Raw genomic sequence first — 18,537 nt, 5'->3', positions numbered from 1 at the left:
CTCAACGCTTGGCTCGCTGTGTTTGATTAGTCTGAGCTAATCTTAAATGCTGCTGATATTAATACGCCGCTTGAGAGGAACAGGGAAGCCAGTTGCACAATTCTGTGCGTCAGCGATTTGCCCTGGAACCTATACTATACACATACAAACAAATACGCACACACATACACGTATACTCTGGAATAGTGGGAGACTGAAATAGATAGAAGAGGACGCGTGGGACAAAGCAAAGACAGGCTGTTTGCTTCATTCTCTTTCCAAACAAAGCCTCCTACTACAGTGCTTATGCTTTCTAACAGCTAAACCTTATTTTATTTTTTTCATTTTCTCTACACTTCTTATTCTGTTACTTCTTTGCCACTCATCGATTTGATTTGCTGCCCCCAACTCCTCTGACCACTAAGTGGTAAACGACCGCCAAATATGAAACCGTTGGTTGAAATCTGATAATAGGACGACAGTCTGGAAGAGAAAAGTTACAATTTAGGACGTTGTGGGGGAAGAAAGGTATTGCTTAGTCAACACTTTGGCATCAAATCAAAGAGTTAAGATATGTGTGTTACGGAGAGATACAAGTGAGTGTTTTTGACAACCTGTCCAGCCTTTAATGATGCCAGGGAGGCCCAGTAGACTCTCCTCACAGCCGGAGGACTCTTGTTTAAGTTCCTGCCAACTGGAGAATAATGAGGGGGTGTCATGATTGTTGTTGATGTTGTTGTGGATTAGCCCTGCAAGGTATAGTTTCATCTGTCCTCTGCCTGCTTAGCTTGTCTTGGCTCGGTTGGTGTTCCTCCAGTATTGACGCCTGCGCCACTAATAGCCAGAATCAGCTTTAATCTGTCCAACAACATGCCGTCACTGACTGACAGCTTCCTGGCTGCACACATATGCACAGATTGACACGCACCCATGCTGTGGAAACATACACATATAAATATAAGCGCTGTACTGCAGCATCTGTCCTGTTACACTGTCTGTCGTCACGTCTCACTCAAAAGTTCTGGTCTCTGCCCACCCACAGGCTACAGATGACGATTCTCCTCCCAACAACTTCCTGACGTACACCATCACTTCAGCCTCGGCCTTCCCCAATTACTTCAGCATCATCCTGGTGGAGGGCTACGCAGGTACGCTCCCCTTCAGGAGCATAAAGATACATTTAGAATATTTATGTGGGCAGGGGTGTTGTGGATGTTTAGACATATTGAAGTTGTAAAATAGTGTATGCATCTTGTATGAACGCCTCCTTCTCCCCGCTTCTCTCTTTCCATCAGTGATCAGTGTGACCAGGCCTCTGGACTATGAGCAAGTTCCCAATGGGATGGTCTACTTGACAGTGATGGTTAAAGATGGGGGAAACCCAGCCCTCAACAACACTGTCCCTGTCACGGTGGAGGTGATTGTAAGTACAACCCTGCCAAGCATACAAGCTCTCACACAGTGGTGCTTTTTAACATCAGACAACACTAACGTATCACTTGACACCTTAACGTGCAGGAAGCAGTGCCTCTCCCAAACGTGGCGACCAACAGCAACTGCAGACACAGAGCAGTACCTTGCGAGGACATTAGTCTTTTATTTTCATAGACATCGTCTGCAGCACACTTTCCATCCACCTATGGACATCGCCCAAATATGAACATTAGCAGTCTGCATTCATATTCACGCTGTGAGAGAGCATTTTCTACAAGCTGGTACATTGTAAGTTAGAAACGCCTCCTCCTCGCTGTCGTCAAAAATACAACCCACCTTCACAACAAATACTCGTCTTCTGTTCTCATTACAAATGACAACATCTGGTGCGTTAGTTGGAAGGTTTAAAAGAACGCAGTAAGATGCCTAATGCGCAGTTTAAAGACTGATCAGATCCACTCAGATGAAAAGGTGTATGTCCCGTATTGTCCTGTCTTACTATATAAACGGTTTTGTACTTATAGCAACCATTCAAACGTCTTGCTTTAACTGTAACACATGATGATGTTCATGTTGATTGCACAGCATCACCAATAGGAGGAAACGTTTTCCCTGTAGGTTCAAACCATTCCAGGGTTGTCCTTGCTGATAGTGATGTAAATACACTAGCAGCTGTTATTTGATGATTAATGTCACTGACACGGATCAGAGGGTTGGTTTATTGCTCCGAGAAACAAAAACAGTTTCAGAGTTAGACCTCAGCTGCCAGTCCGGTGTCACTCCTGTTCTTTCACCGAGGTCACTGAGGTCAGGCAAGACTGGCCGAATCCAAAAGCCAGCAGAGCATGTGTCCATTACTCATTTCTCATCATTGTTCAGCATCTTTAGCCAATGGGACTTTTATAATTACTTTATTACATACTTAGATATTACCAGTATGCTAGTGGTGGATCCAACCAGCTTCAATCATCATAAACAGCCACATGATCACCAAATCAGTAAAATGAGCTTGTTGAGGGAGTGTGTGTGGTTCATCAAAGACTCTCGGGGGCAAATTCACAAAAGGATTGAATGGCTTTTGTGGCTGCTAGACCTGCACAAATAAGACAAAAAGAAACAGTGTAATTCTCAAAGCACCCACAAAGGGTAAAATGCACCCAACTGCCCTGTCAAGCAAAAAGCATCTCGGGGCTCCTGTGCTTTTTGCAAGTAGTTAAATCAGGTAATATGCATACATTTGGAACAAAAATTGCCCCTTTTCTGTGCAAAGAGCCTCATTGCAAAAACAGTCGAATTCACAAAGATCAGCGCTAACGGCCTCACGCAGTTACAGTCGAATTATGAGCATCTTCAGAGAGTTGGTGGTAACTGAACTGCATTAATAAGAGGCATAACGCCCAGACTTTCCTGTGATCATGGTAGCATTGAATGATGTTTTTTTTTCTTTTCTCCGCCGCCTCAAGTCATGCCATCGTCTCATACAGTCTGAAGGTGTGCCTTTGAGAGAACCAACAGCACAGACTGGGATGTTAAATCCCAAGTACGGTTTCTCTCTGTCACTTTTAAATTCCTTACCTGAAGTTTAGAGGAATTCCTCTGCACCTCGTCTGTCACGACCTGTAGCTCTCGATCTCAAAACGTTAGTTTTTTGTTTTGTTTTCTCCGCCATTGTTCTGCCTACGGTTGTCTTGGTGCAAAAGCCAAACGTATTCTTTGCCACATGGATAATTGCACTCAGACTCAAAAGAAGGGCAATCTTCGCTCAGCTGCAAAACTTTGTGGGCGTGTTTTCGCTGTAATTTCATTAGCACGATGAGATATTGCTGTGAATTGGACCTTGAGACGGGGCGGATTTCGGTTGCAATTGATGCGCAATTGATGCTGCTATCAGTGGACGCAATCCATTTATTTGTGAATTTGCCCATCAGGCTTTAATGAACCAAATGCAATCTACAATTTGATCCCATTCTATCTATTCACCTCCAACTTGGTGTGTAATATAGCCTTCCTCATGTACACAGGTATCTACGGTGGTTTTCTGTTTATCTATTTTGTATCTACAGTTATTGTGAACACTGTAAGCAAAACTAGTGTTCAGTTTTTCTCTTTAATCATTGCCCTTCTGCAAAAATCCCCTGCATCGTCCCTCCTTTTGTGATAATGTCTTTGTTTTTCACTTCCAGAAAGGTACTTAAATAGTTAAAAACTTGTTTGTCGGTGGCTGTTTTCCTCTTAGTTAAGAATCCTTCTAATTCACACTTTTAATATATTTTAGGCATGGTATTTTCATCAGAAAGTATTTAATGACTCTCCTGGTGCCCCAGCAGACACACCCTGTGAAAAACTCCTCCCCACATTCAAACGTTTTCCAGAAATCTTTTCATTAAAGTTCCCCTCAGGTGTAACTGAAAAATGTGCGTGCCCGAGACTTGGGAGAGGAACTTCTGGAGCTGTTATGTGTACTGAATGAAGACTAAGCTGTCTTGTATTTATCTAGACTAGTGCAGTGCTACTGAAAACATGCCTGTTCAGAATGGGCTGAATGCTTAAGGTGTTGCTTTCTGGAGAACCTTTCATACAAACAATTTCACACTCCACACTGCTTGTCCTTGGTTTTTTATAGGCCTTCAGTCTGGTTTACATAAACACCAGGCAGGGGCAGACTTTACCCTGAGACAAGGTAGGCAACCTGGGGCCCCCAACTAAAAGGGCCCTAAACCTATAGATGAATGCAGGACTCTTACTGTGCGGTGTTAATTGTTTTACTATAATAGTTAATAGTTTTACTTTACGAACGTTTTGAGTACTTCTTCTACCACTGCCAATAGCAACGCTCCCAGTTAGAGAAAGGGTGAAAAGTAAAGCAAAGCAGTGTTTGCCTCGGCCCCTCAAATCACTAAATCCGGCCCTGAAAAACACACACAGCTCGAGGTTACTCGCTCTCAATTAACTGAGCGGAGGTTATTTCCAAATAGGCTTATTAGTCGCTTGCCTTGACATAACCACACTGTAACAAATTTCTCTGTTAAATAACAGTAAAGTGCTGGCAGCAGAGATGCCAGCTCTTTACTGTTATTCTACAGTACTCATACCGTGAAATGGCATAACAGCATAGTACTGTAAAAGTAGAATACAGTATATTTCTGTATTTTTTCAATCTACAGTATAATACTGGCAGCAGAGACGCCAGCAATGTACTGTAATTCTACAGTATTCATACCGTGAAATACTTAGCCTATTACTGTAAAATTATAATACAGTGTGTTTCTGTATTTTTTTCAATTTACAGTAAAATGCTGAAAAGTCTGGGTGGTTGTGGACAGTCCTTATTTATAGAGGAATCTTCTGGGTCAGGTAGAAATGGCCATCACCTTGCTGGTGGTTGTTCGTCTCCATAGATACATTCCAGTGTTGCCACTGTAAAACAACAAACAAAATAATTAATCAAAATAACTCTAGAGTCAGGAATGTACAATAACAACGTCCAATCAACGCTTATGTAGCTGATAATACCAAAGTGTCAGTATGTCAAAACAACATATGGAGTGAGAGACGAGAGAGAGTTCACTGAACTGACCTATATGAAGTCCCATTCAAAGTCCAGGAGGTTCTTCAGTAGTGAGGAGACGTGTGTATTGATGGTGGTAGACTTCTTCTGGACGATCACACCCGTCTTCTTGGAGACAACCTTGCCCCGAATGGCCTTTGTTCCTCTCTCTGGATTAATACCAATGAAGCGCCTAAAATCACAATCGTGTAAAATCAGAGACGGAATGAAAAACTATTAGGAACACTTTGTAGTCTTAAAGGGGTAGTTTCAATTTCTAACATAAGGTGGTATGAGTTACTAACCAGTTCTGATGTCATGAGGTATTTTGTGTAATTCCGGTGCTGGATTTTCGTATCAGACCTTTCTATATCTTGGAACTATATTATTTGTTGAAAATTGCCAGTGACTGGCAGTATTACTTCGCACTGGAGCCAGTTCACATATTACGCCTCTAATAAAGCTCATAGGCAGCGTAATATGAGAATTGTCTCCACTGCATAGTAATAATCTGACGTAATTCAACAAAGAAAATATTTTTAAGATACAGAGAGATCGGACAGGAGCATCAAGCAGCAGAATTATCTTAATATATGTATGAATGCTTCATGTTTTTTTTGTGTGCTTGAAATGTTTTTGTTACCTGACCAATCTTCTGCTGAGTTAATGTCTGTGTAAATACCGGTAAGTAACTAATACCATCTTCTGCTAAAGAATCCAAACTATCTTTTTAACTGTGCAAAGTAATGATTTGTGGCTATTAAGGTTTCAAGAATAGTAATTGTCCAAAAAAATACTATAATGACGACAAGGAAATTAAATGAGTCTTACCTCTGAATGAATTCTAGAGTACAGGCTGCCTCTTCTTGGTATTGAAGGTTGAATGTATAGTAAATCACAAACACAGCAGCAAGTCCCGTCAAGAAAGTTGGTGTGATGCTCTCAGCTATAACACGGCCCTCAAGGGTGATCATCCAGCGTCCAGTAGTGACTTGCCCTGTTCCACCTGAAACTTCAAGTAATAGCAACATCAGAATGCCTCTCACCTTGAGTAAACATCTGTAAATTCAAAAAACAATGGCCAATCTAATGTGTAATATGTCTACCAATGACATGCATACCAGGCAGTATCAGGCGAGGACTTGCAGGTAGAGTGAGGGTTGTCTCAACATCAGCTGTGGTGGCAGACACCTGTAGGGAACAGACAAAGACACCCATATTATGAATACCATATGGTTTTTAAGGAGGAAAATAAACCACCTTTCTACTTTAAATGATCCCCTAACCATTCCCACCTTCAAGTTTCTTTGTGGCATTTGAAGCTATTAACAAGGGACAAAAGGCTATCAGCTAGCTAGCTAGCAACAACTGCTACCAGTCTTAAGAAATTAAACGGTTAGCATTTGATTAAACGGTGACTCTAAAATGCATGTGAATACAAATGTTTGAGCTATTCAAATCTCAACCTCATTGATAAGTGACATTTTAGAATCATGTACTGGCTAGCTAGACAGCTTGTAGAGCATCAGTTTAATTTCAAACCTTATTTTCTTTGTGGCATTTGAAGCTATTACCAAGGAGCAAAGGCTATCAGCTAGCTAGCTAGCTAGCTAGCAACAACTGCTTCCAGTCTTAAGAAATTAAGATGATAAACAGTTAGCATTTGATTAAAAACGGAGACTCTAAAATGCATGTGAATATAAATGTTTGAGCTATTCAAATCTCAACCTCATTGATAAGTGACATTTTAGAATCATAGACTGGCTAGCTAGACAGCTTGCAGAGCATCAGTTTGATTTCAAACCTTATTTTCGGTAATGCTACGTTACCTGTATGAATAACATACTGAGAGGAAAATAATATTGTTTTTAATTACCGTCTAATTTGTAGAGACACAACTGGATTGATGCAGATGAAGCAGGACGTCTTGTTGATGTGTAGCACATGTCCTCTGAAGTCAGTCCTCCTCTGGAAAAACTGCAGATTTCCAAAAAATACTGTAGTGTACTGTAATTTAAAACATTAGGATACTGTTTAGGGCCTTTGTGCAGTTGCTTCAAATGGGCCAGCGCACAATGCATTGCAGACTACAGTACAAAACCGTATTACATTAATACAGTTGATTACTGTTAGAAATTGGCTGTAAATTAACAGCAGTTGTTTACAGTCCGTGGTTATAAACTAGAGCATGAATTAAATGAGTAGACGTAGAAGTTAGTGTTGCAAAAACGTTGAGTTGCAATTGCAGAGTGGCGATGGCCCTGTAGGATATATGCTCGTGCTAGTTGACTCCAGGGAAATTAAGACAATGTGTTGCAAGTTATCCAGCATTAATATAGCATGAGCACGCTATATCAAGCATCCAGCAGCAAAAGTGAACTGTAATGAGCCGCTGTCTGCCCACTGCTGACGACACGCGGGACTGCAGAGCCCTGATGCTCCCCCCCACACTGCTACAGGGAGCGCTGTTCACTTATTACAAAAACAAAATCGTAAAAGCCAAGCAATACACCCACCAAGTGTGAAGTAGATCGGAGGAGCGGTTCTCGAGACAGGCAGACAGACGGACAGATCCATGCATTAGACGCCAGACGTTGTCACAGTGCGTGACAGGTGTCGGCCGGCTTATGGTGGATCGTCTTCAACTTCACTTACATATTGGATTTCACCGTCTGAATTATTCTGAGTACTTTTTGATCCATGTCTGCCTACAGCTTTGTTTGCAGTTTTATCACAGCCTGTGCAGCTATATCTGAGCTTCCAGTTCATTTGCTTTTGTCAGTCTTATCACTAAAAATCTTATTTCAAGGCACTGGAGAAAGTCACAGCCACATAGGCCTACTCGTGCACGCAGTAGATTACAGAACTTGTAATGTATTTTTTTTTAAACATGAAAAAATAATGTATAAAAGACCATGTCATGATGTCATGCACGGGCAGTCTCCTTTCACTTGGTTTCATTGAATGCCTTTCCATGTTTTTTACACTAAGGCATTGCAGACACCCTGTGGTCCATGTCTGTTCCAGATCAGGTTGTCTGTGCTCCCTGTGGCTTTCTTAGCTCTGGGCTGACCGTGTTGCTTTAGTCAGATGACTTAGGTAAAGGCTGTGAGGAGACCATTTTTTCTGTTCTCTCTCTGCATGTACGAGAAGGTCCTGATGGAATTCACCTAAACCATCTGTAATATGAATGTGCTGTACAACATGTACTGCTGACTACTCTGTATAACAGACAATGCCAGGTGCTTTTTGTCTGTATTTTTCTTGTTTTTTAAATAATAAACATGAATGTTGATCTTTGCTAAGATACTATAAATGCAGCAGTAAAAATATAATAAGCAACCAGAACTCATAAACAGCATCTCTACTGGCTCTTAAGCTCATTTCCCCTGATAGACATTCATTATACGAGCAACTTTTAGTCATAAAAGAAGAAACGACAGAGAAGAATGGATGAATCCAGCTGGAATATTCTATGCAAGAACAGTACACGCATATCTATACACACCCTACATGAGGGAGAAATATTGTGTTGGAATGCAAAAAAACAACAGGGAGAGATGTGCACTATTCTGTATATAGTTCCTTCTATATCTCTCTGTCTCTCTGTCTCTCTCTCTCTCTGTCTCTCTCTCTGTCTCTCTCTCTCTCTCTCTCTCTCTCTCTCTCTCTCTGTCTCTCTCTGTCCTCCACAGTGTCGTGACTCACACCACAGAGGTTTATCAGCAGCGAGCAGCATCACGCGCACACAATGCTTTACACCAGTGTAACACAGAGCCCAGATAGATATAATGGTGCCAGTGACTGTTGTTAAAGTGTTAACATTTCCCAGCCGTTCACACACAGTGGGGAGCCTCTCTGCGAATAGCCACACAACTGGATGTGTTAATGTGAAACAGAGTCTAATTCGATGAGTGGGAGGTTGTGAGAGATGTAAATGCTCTGAGAAAGTCTGTGAGACAGTGGGAGCTGGTCTGTGTTGTAGTCATTAATTCCTGTCAAATTACCGGTCTTGATTACTCTTTGTTTTAGGGAATGCCATTGTTAATAATGTTTGGAACGACTTCCTCGTCGATTATTGCAAATGTGTCTTCTTTTTAATATCTGCCTCAGCTTTTGCATTAGTTCACTTCTTGTCCAAGTCCAGTTTTTTCTCACTCCTGCAGTTCTAAAGCAAAGAATGCAATTAACTACAACGCACTGCCTGGCTAGGATCGTTGGTTTAGCTTATTGTGTTTACTTTATTGATCAAACGTTGCATATTACCTGATTAGATGACAGAAACAGAAGCCAGCTCGACTAAGACATTCTCAGGGAATTTCAGTGTAATCCTAAGAGATACTACTACTATGTTTTTACTATTAAAAACATTTTGTGCTCCTCCGTGTCTTCATTTTCAAATTTGTTCATCTCAGTGCTGACGTGTGATGGCAGCGTTTTGAAGCACATTTGCATTTTCTCATTGCTTGGCACATTGATTTGAGCTGCTGTCGATGTTTACCTCCTCCAGGATGAAAATGACAACCCACCGGAGTTCAGCACGCAGTCCTACATCGTCAAAATCCCAGAGAACATTATTGCCGGTGAGTCACTTTACGCATGTGGAGTTACAGTTTAGCTGCTAGAATGCATTTTCTGGAGCAAAACCAACACAGCACTCAAACACTCCAAACAGCTCGAACACCACGTGTAGCACATACAGCCACCTCTTACTCGAATTGCCTTACCATTAGCATATTCAACAAATAGCGCTGCTTTCTTGGGGGTATGTTTTTTTTTTTTTTTAAAGCTTTATTTGAAACGATTCCTCAGGCAGCCTCCTCTACTGTTTTATTTGTTATGATTTTGCATAATGTTTTTAAAATGCTCCGTCCGAATGCAGGATATTGACTATTCACGGCAAAATAACTGGCTGCTCTATTCATTGTCATGCATGCATTTAGAAAACTCTTTTATCCCAGACAATAGATTAGTTTCCAGTCGCTGGAGGGAAATGAAATATCTGACCGCCCCTTTCTCTCTCTGAGCTCTAGCAGACACTGGCCACTCTCTGTGTCTCGGACCCGCTTTAAAGGAGCACATAGCTGAGCGCATAGCTGAGCACATAGCTGAGCGCATAGCTGAGCACATAGCTGAGCGGCTTGGGCCGGGGCTGAGGTTTAGGGGACTATGGCTAAAGTGCTTGGCCCCGAGCTGGGGGCCTAAGGCGTGGGCTGCAAGGCCGCGCTCAGGGCTAGCCCTGCGGCTCTGGCTAGCCTCTCATCCCCCTGTCGGCCTTGGTATTGATCAGGCTTGTGCCAAGTATAGGCTGTGCCAAACAAGCTGATAATCCACTAATCCATAAACCCACTCAGTGCCATGGCATCAGTTGAGCTGAGGATGGGGGCGGTGAAGAAATTAGCTCTCTGAATGCCATTTCACTCCGTCTCTGCAGCTTGTCTCTCTCTCTTTATAGTCTTTACATATTTTTCCCATGACTCAAGTTCACTTCTTTTTATTCCACTCCATGAGTTGCAACTTTCTTTCTGTCTCACTCCCTTCATCCCTCCCTGTCCTCCACAGGGGCGACTGTGCTGCTTGTGAATGCTACTGATTTGGACGCCTCCCGGGAATATGGCCAAGCCTCACTCATCTACTCCCTGGAGGGCTCCTCTCAGTTCCGTCTCAACTCGCGCTCAGGTGTGTGTGTGTGTGTGTGTGTGTGTGTGTGTGTGTGTGTGGGGGGGTGTGTGGGCCCATGTAAAAGTGTGAGTTCTTTCTGAAAGTATACTTGTAATCAAGACATTCATTTTAAATTTGAATTTCTTGAGATAATTTTGCAGTCAGTTCATACTTGGCCTGAACATGATATAGATCTGCCTGCAATATATTTTTTGTGTTTCTTTCTTAAGCTCTCTACTTGGTGGCGTATTTTTGCATTTGAGTTTTATTTTGACACGAGAGTTGCCTTGAAACATGTGTGGCCTTCACTGAGTTGTCCTGGTTGTTGCTTTTTTGAATTGATTTATTTTTGTATAATGTTGATCTGATTCTACGTGTGTTTAGGAGAGATCACCACCACGGCCCTGCTGGACCGAGAGGTGAAAGCAGAGTACATCCTGATAGTCAGAGCTGTGGACGGAGGGGTGGGACCTCAGCAAAAGACTGGCATTGCCACGGTAACCACTTTAGAGCCATTGTCTTTCCACAGAACAAACCAGTTTCCTCTCCACTGTTTAAATCAATGCTCATTTGGGATGAAATTGTATTCTATTGTACGTATACTGCACTTTGACGTACTGCTATGAAAGGTCTCTCTCTTAAACTGACATCAAAAATAGCTCATTTCCCGTTTACCGTAATTCCCTTCACTCCCACTTTGTTTAGGTGAACATCACCATCCTGGACATCAATGACAATTCCCCTGTGTGGAGAGACGAGCCATTCCTAACCAACGTAGTGGAGATGAGTCCAATGAACACTGATGTTATCTCTGTGAGTACACCTAAACAAGGAATGATAATTCTTATCATTTACTTTATTCTGAGTAGAATGGACAGTTGGTGAAACATAAGGAATTTATTTCTGACTTTGCAAACTTAAGTGTGTTTTCAGAAAAACCTTAGAGGTTTTAGAGGAGAGTATTTAAAGTGTTGAAGATTGAACATTGTTGTAATACAACCGTCTTCATTGGGCGGCATACTGCAGATGAAAAACAGTACATGTTGATGGATGCATCTGCATGCGTAGTCCTCCTCTGTTGATGGACGAATTGCCATTACTGCGTAGGTCATTGCTAAGTAAACACTCTAATATTACCCCAAAGTCTCTCATCGTCCTAGTGTCTTTGGCAATGTGTTGTTGTTAATTAAGCCCTGATTGTCCATTCATTAAAGAGTCGTCAGTGAGTGTAATTAAGGGAGTCCGATTGCTAATTAAAATGTAGCCTGCAGTCATACGCATACCAAATTATTTAGCTGCTAGGTAGAAAAGGAAGCGAGAACCCATCCAGCAGAGCAAGAGAGTGGAATGGAGAAATGATCAGCAAAGTGAAGTGAAAGATACACGTGCTGCTAAAGCGTTGCTACATTTTCCATGTATTCCTGCCGTCTTGTAGCGATCCCTCAGCTGAGTTCATTCATCCAGTGATGCGATGCATACTGTATGTGACTCCGTGCTCAGTGGACAGACACTGCTGTGCCCGTCTGACCATTTTTCAATAAATCGGACCACCCAGGCTCACCGTCCTGTAACCGGCCCAAATGTAGCCCCGGCCCAACCAGTGTTTCCATGGTGACAAGAGGCCACCTGCTAAGTCCTCCTGGAGGTGTCCAGCGAGCCGATGAATTTGGTCGCTGTGCCCAGCGCAGGGATCATCCCACTTACATCTCCGAGCACCCCACCATCACTACTGCATCCTTTTACATTCAGCGCCTACACATGCAGTGAGCCTCCTCTAATAACTCATTTCAATGCAGTCGGACCAGGGCTACAGTTCAATAGACAAGGCTAATGTATTTGCTCACCATCTTTTAATGTGCTCTGCTCAGGCCACAATTGATTGCTTGAACTGGAGAAGGCTAGACACTTTCACACATCTTATATCACCTACCTCTGTCTAATCAATGGGCCTCTGAGATGCCTGCCCACCATGTCCCCTTAATTATTAAATACCTGCAAAAACCTTTGTTCCTCTAATGACCAATTAACCAGTTTCCAGAGTTTTTAGTCTGTGCACTGAATAATTGATCAGCTCTTTAAGAATCAGCCGGTGTTTTAGCAGGGCTCCTGGCTTCACGCATTCATCACCCATCGCCACTTTGTGTCAGAAAAGAGACGTGACCATTTTTCTTTCAGCTGACTGATGTGTTGGACTGATGTGTTGGAACAGTTGGAAGGGGCTGTGTGTGAAGATGCTCTGGGGGTGGGATGGGGATGTTCTTATTACTAATACCATTACTATTACTGTAATTATTATTTCCTCATTCCTTTACTCTTTCCTCCCGATATCTTTAATCCTTCCCGTCCCGATGTCTTAAAGTTCACCTCTTGAACCCACTCTCATTTAACCACACAGTATAACTAGATATGGAAAACATACCTAGTGTTGGTGGGTTGTTAAGAGTTTCAGAAAGTTTTTTTTTTTCCTGACTCTCCCATGTGCAGGTGTTGGCATTTGACCCGGACAATGGGGAAAATGGGACAGTGATGTACAGTATCAGTCCAGAAAACCCCTTCTACACCATCAGCAGCAGCACAGGGAAGATCCGCACTAGTGGGGTAACCCTGGACAGGGAAAGCTCCAACCCCAGGGACACAGCACTCATGAGGACCATTATCATCTCAGCTGTTGACAGTGAGTAGTGTGTATGTATGTGGTGGGATGTCAGCCTAAACCAGCTGTAAGCGAGCCTAAATAGCTGTAAATCATCCTCAATAGAGAGCTTTCAACTCTGACCGATCAGCCTCTTTCTTCAAACCTCATTCCTCAAGTTTTATGTTGACCATGAAACTTTTTACTGTGGCTAATAAACCCCTTTGACCGTGAGGTGTGGGGTGTGTGTGTGTGTGTGTATGCGAGGTGTGTCTATGTGTGTGTCTTTACATGTTCTCTGGCGCCCTCTTTAGATGGCACACCTCCACTGCATGCATCAGCGAGCACCACCGTGTTTGTCAACCTGCTGGATCTCAATGACAACGACCCAACCTTCCTCAACCTGCCCTTTGTGGCTGAAGTTCCAGAGGGACTGTCCATTGGATCCTCAGTTTTTAGGGTAAAATACGAGACTATATTCATGTATTGTGGCATTTAAACAAAGGATTATAGTTTCTATCATCTCTCTTTTTACCATCCATTGTGAAGTACCCTCCTGTGTTCATCTCTGGGTCTTTCTCTTCCTGCTCTAGATCCAGGTGGAGGACCCGGACGAGGACAAGAACGGATTGATAACAATGGCGTTACAGATGGGGATGCCGCGCCTCGACTTCTACCTGAACACCTCCACTGGCGTCCTCACCTCCATGGCAGTCCTGGATCGTGAGCAGATTGGACAGTACCATTTGAGAATTATTGCATACGATGCAGGGAAGTTCCCTCGCACCTCCACTTCAACCCTCACTGTCACAGGTAAGAGTCTGCTAATGTGGCAGATGATGATGAGAAACTGGCTTTGAATTCCCTTTGCGCTCTCTGAAATTACCCTACATGTGAAACTGAAAAGCCACGGTACGGTTGGATTCTGCTTGGCGGGAAGAGTTACCTCATTAATGCAGATAAGCACTGACTTCTCAGTAATCTGCTGAGAATGATGCTACCACCTGCTGGTGGGACGTGAAAAATCAACTGGGCCAAATAGTCTGATTGCTGTAAACATGGTGAAAAAAAGAATAGAAATGCGGAATAAGGGTTTCAAATGAGTCAGGAGCATCAACATATTATGGACTGTTTGGTAGAGATCTGTTTCACGTCTCTTAACTTCACAGGAGAGTCGGGACCAGCACTACCCAGCTACAAAAGCTTTTTGATATTCTCTGAATCCTCTGATTTATCAATAGTCTTTCTACTCGCTGCACCACCTTGCTGCCTTGTTTGTCCTCATGTACATCTATCTGTGTGTCCTCATGTCTCTCTGTCTGTGTGTTTGTGTTGCGTGCGTCAGTTCTGGATGTAAATGATGAGACGCCCACCTTCAACCCTCGCGTGTACAATGTTTCCCTGAAGGAGAGTGTCCCTAGAGACCACATTGTAGCGCGCCTCAGCTGCACTGACAACGACGCTGGCCTCAACGCCGAACTTAGCTACTTCATCACAGGTCAGAGGTCACAGTGGGAGTTGTTTTTTGTGTGTCTGTGGGCTACAGTGTTGTTCAGTTATGTGGACTATGTGCACGTACAGTATCTTTTGTCCAACCATCCGTCTCTGTGTGAGTTTGTGTATGAGGCAAGCTCCTCTTGCATGCTTCTTTTAGTATCATAGCTGTGCTGTATATGTATGCAATGTTTTACCAATATACTGTAAATATATTTGGAAATGTGTTTGTGTTTTGTATTTTTAGGTGGTAATCAGGATGGCAAATTCAGCGTGGGCTTCAGAAACGGAGTTGTTCGGACTGTGGTCGGCCTGGACAGAGAAACCCAGGCAGCATACACGCTGGTGGTAGAAGCTATAGGTGTGTCATTTTTTATAATGACAAGAAACCGTTATCATCTTTTATCATCCTCATTTTTACACAGTCCGTGTTTGTATTTGTTATAATCGGACATGTTTTCTGGCTTGTTTTGTTTGTGATCTCTTCAAAGCAGCTCCTTTCTACATTTGCACAGCAATGATGCAAAATGTGTGATCCCTGCACATCTGCAGTGATTTCAGACTATTGCTCAATTGCCTTTGTTGTTTGAAAAGAAAGAACAAAAACTCTGAGGTTTTCCTGTTTTGGAAGCCATTGAGTAGGGGGGGGGGCTTATCTGCTGAGGGGGGCAGAGACACGAGAGGGGAGAAGAGGCAGAGATAATGTAAACCTGTGCAATAGAACAGAATTACACACATTGTTCTAATTCATAAGCAGCTGAAAATTACCCAAGTTTCGGTGAGCCAACAATGTCCCAGTTTTATGTCTTTATAACGAGCGATTTTTGGTTCCTGCTTTATTTTCTGAAGATCAATGGCTCGTTTAAAGTAACATATTAATACAGAACCGGTTCTATTTTTGTATATAACTCGTAGTGATGTATCTGTGGCCTTAGTGATGTACAGCCATGAAATGAAAGCCAAGTATTTTTAGTTGTCCTGGCGTCAACCCTTTCAATTAGCAATATTCAATTACCTGAATGATTGCAGCTGATGTGTTTGTGAATGTGTCTGCTTCTGCACATAGACAACGGTCCAGCGGGCAGCCGGAGGACAGGCACAGCCACTGTGTTTGTTGAGGTGCAGGATGTCAACGACAACAGGCCCATCTTCCTACAAAACAGCTACGAGACCAGCATACTGGAGAGCGTGCCCCAAAGAACCAGCATCCTCCAGGTAGAAAACACAAACACTGCTAAACACATGTAGGAACACAATTAAATGTCACTTTATTTCTTAACACAACAATCGCAAAACACGAAGAATCAGTCACAGAGTGATCTCTTTTTGGCTCAGGTTGCATTTGTCTTGACTGTATTGTGTTTTTTTATAAAACAAAACGTCTTCATTCACATTAATTGCTAGATGGATGGGGGTTTTCTGCATCAGGACAATTATCAGTGTGACTGATAGTTGTACCCACAATTTGAATGGGATTTTAGAATGTTCTTAAGTTTGGCCTTGAAAATAGGAGTCATTATTTGAACTGGTGAATTACCGCTAGATCTTTTTTTGTACAATTATTGTGCATTATATCTGTTTAGTTTTTTTTAAAGCAGCTTTTGTTCTGCTTGGAAAAAAATGTAATGTAATTAAATCAGAGGGAATTTATTTCTGTGCAGAAGGTGAATTTGATGATGCATCAAATTCTTGCTGAGAGAATTTTAATCGAATTGAGTCGTTATAATAAATACAATATTTCTTTACCTCTATGTGTATAGTAGAGAGCTATGCTGAAAAAGCAACATCCATACCTAACAATGTTACTTGCTGCAGAGGGTGAAATGATCAGTCACAAAAATGTGTAAACCCCGCTTCAATGATCGACTTTTGGATCGCCTAAACAGTTATCAATAACGTCCGGAGCACCAGCCGTAAGATATACAGTGCATCACTTGTTGTGGGAAGCAGTCAGTCAGCCATCAGCCTGTCTTTGAGTCAGATTTCAGTGACATAGTCAAATAGACAAGGCATAGTGAGGTGTGGCTCCACGCTGGTTTCTGGCTGCGGTGTGTGTCGGGCCGGAGGCCGGGACACGTGTGTGCTGTCACGCTCGTACGGCCTGCGATGGGGCGGTCGTCTGAAGGAGATGTTGTATGAACGCCGATACGAGCCCAGCCTCTTCCACACCTTGAGCTGGGGCTCGCTGGACCGGCGTCCTCCACGGGTCAAGCTCTCGCCTGGGCTGCAGCTCGCCTCAGAGTCACCGTCCTGTTCCGAGGGCCGGCACACTGCCAGGAAGGCAGCTAACCCTGCCAGCAGCAGCGATAAGCCCAGCACCACCATGATGGTGAGTTCTGGGTTGAAGATGTCTGGAGAATAGGATGGAGGCAGTGGGCTGGTGGCAGAGATGGTGCTGGTTGTCAGGCTGGACAGAGTGACATTTTCTGTGTGTGGTGTAGAGGTGAAGTTGGAATCTGGTTCAGTGGTGTTCATGTTGTCCTGGCCCTGGATGGAGAAAACAACATCAGATTGGAGGTCTATGTCAGGTGTGTGTGGGTGTGTGGGGTCAGCCTCTGTTAAAGTGCCACAGCAGCTCTCTGCCTCACTAACCAAGCCTAACCAAGCTGAGTAGGTTTATTCTCCCTTTATTGGGATCATACACTCAAGTACACTTATGATAAACGTACACACACTTAAGCGCACACATGCACAAATATACACAGAAACGCCTGCAAGCACATGCAGATGTGTTTGGCATTTGCGGCAATTATGTAGCTATTAAATCAAGGACTACAAAACAGTCAATGCTTGACAGGCTTTTTTCAATGTAAAACAAATTGGGTTTATTAAAATGCCCCTTGTAAAATGCGAGGCACCCACCTCTTCTACCCCGGTCTCCAATTATACCCCCCCTCATTCTGTGCGCCCCCATCTTCAGCATAGTAACATTTGTAAATGTCATCGTCCTTAATTCAGCGGAGACAAAGCATGGCTTATCGGTTTAAGGGAAACACATTGGGACGTGAAATTATTTTTAAGACCAAATGCCAGGAAAGCTGTGAAAAGGCCAGTGGAGCAGGATGGCTCGTTAGAGAGTCAGTTCATTAGTCAGCGCCTCCAAGCACATATGCCACACGCACGCACACGCACGCACACACACACACACATACGCACAGCTATTCAAAAACAAACTTTCTTTCTCAGCCACACAGACTGTAGACTGTGCTGCACATATTCGTGATTAGGCATGCTGCTCCTAAGCTTGGCAGCTTAGCTGTAAGGTACTCTCCTCTCCACATTGTTGCTCCTTCAGATCTGACTGCTCAGCTAGTTTTGAAACAGTGATTTCTTAACTTCTTTACCACCACAATTTGTCTAATCTATTACATTTGTAAAGTCTGTAAAGTTCATTTATTAGCAGCATACTTGCAAAATGCATATAAGAACTATATGTTCTCTGTATTTTGTACATAGTGGAATACAAATATGAACGAGGAATACAGTAACAGATCATAGATCTGCAGCCTCAGTTCGCTAATATTCAAATCTACCTTCCAGATAAGTCCGAGTAATACTAAACCAAATGTGGACAACAGTCTCCACATACAGACAATGTGCAGTTACTCAAGCACATGTCAAGCAGCTCACATGTCCAGATCTGGATTTTATGAGTTTCATTCCAAAAGACACTACGGCAGACTTAAAATATAGATTTTAAGAGACATTCATTAGATTGTAGGCAATCTTAAGATCATAAGATTTGAAATGATTTAATTATGTTTGTGACTCAAATGCTAAACAATTAACA

At 42.8% G+C, this 18,537-nt stretch overlaps 1 protein-coding gene across 3 annotated transcripts in view; it reads left to right on the top strand.

Annotated features, from left to right (window-relative positions):
* cdh23 (cadherin-related 23) overlaps nt 1-18,537 on the top strand; it is a 139,168-nt gene that overhangs the window by 85,455 nt on the left and 35,176 nt on the right. For all 3 annotated transcript variants that reach the window (XM_076076534.1, XM_076076535.1, XM_076076536.1), the window contains 12 exons: nt 1,022-1,127; nt 1,275-1,402; nt 9,471-9,543; nt 10,523-10,639; nt 11,006-11,118; nt 11,327-11,434; nt 13,106-13,295; nt 13,568-13,713; nt 13,847-14,066; nt 14,599-14,751; nt 14,995-15,108; nt 15,814-15,962. In XM_076076534.1, the coding sequence (XP_075932649.1) occupies nt 1,022-1,127; nt 1,275-1,402; nt 9,471-9,543; nt 10,523-10,639; nt 11,006-11,118; nt 11,327-11,434; nt 13,106-13,295; nt 13,568-13,713; nt 13,847-14,066; nt 14,599-14,751; nt 14,995-15,108; nt 15,814-15,962 (1,617 nt within the window). The remainder of the gene's footprint in view (nt 1-1,021; nt 1,128-1,274; nt 1,403-9,470; nt 9,544-10,522; nt 10,640-11,005; nt 11,119-11,326; nt 11,435-13,105; nt 13,296-13,567; nt 13,714-13,846; nt 14,067-14,598; nt 14,752-14,994; nt 15,109-15,813; nt 15,963-18,537) is intronic.

The sequence above is a fragment of the Anarhichas minor genome, unplaced genomic scaffold (genome assembly GCF_050575085.1).
Source record: "Anarhichas minor isolate MPS153535 unplaced genomic scaffold, ASM5057508v1 ptg000058l, whole genome shotgun sequence".
Classification (NCBI taxonomy): domain Eukaryota; kingdom Metazoa; phylum Chordata; class Actinopteri; order Perciformes; family Anarhichadidae; genus Anarhichas; species Anarhichas minor.
Note: the sequence above shows the minus strand (reverse complement) of the source record. Positions and strands in the feature narration are given on the sequence as shown.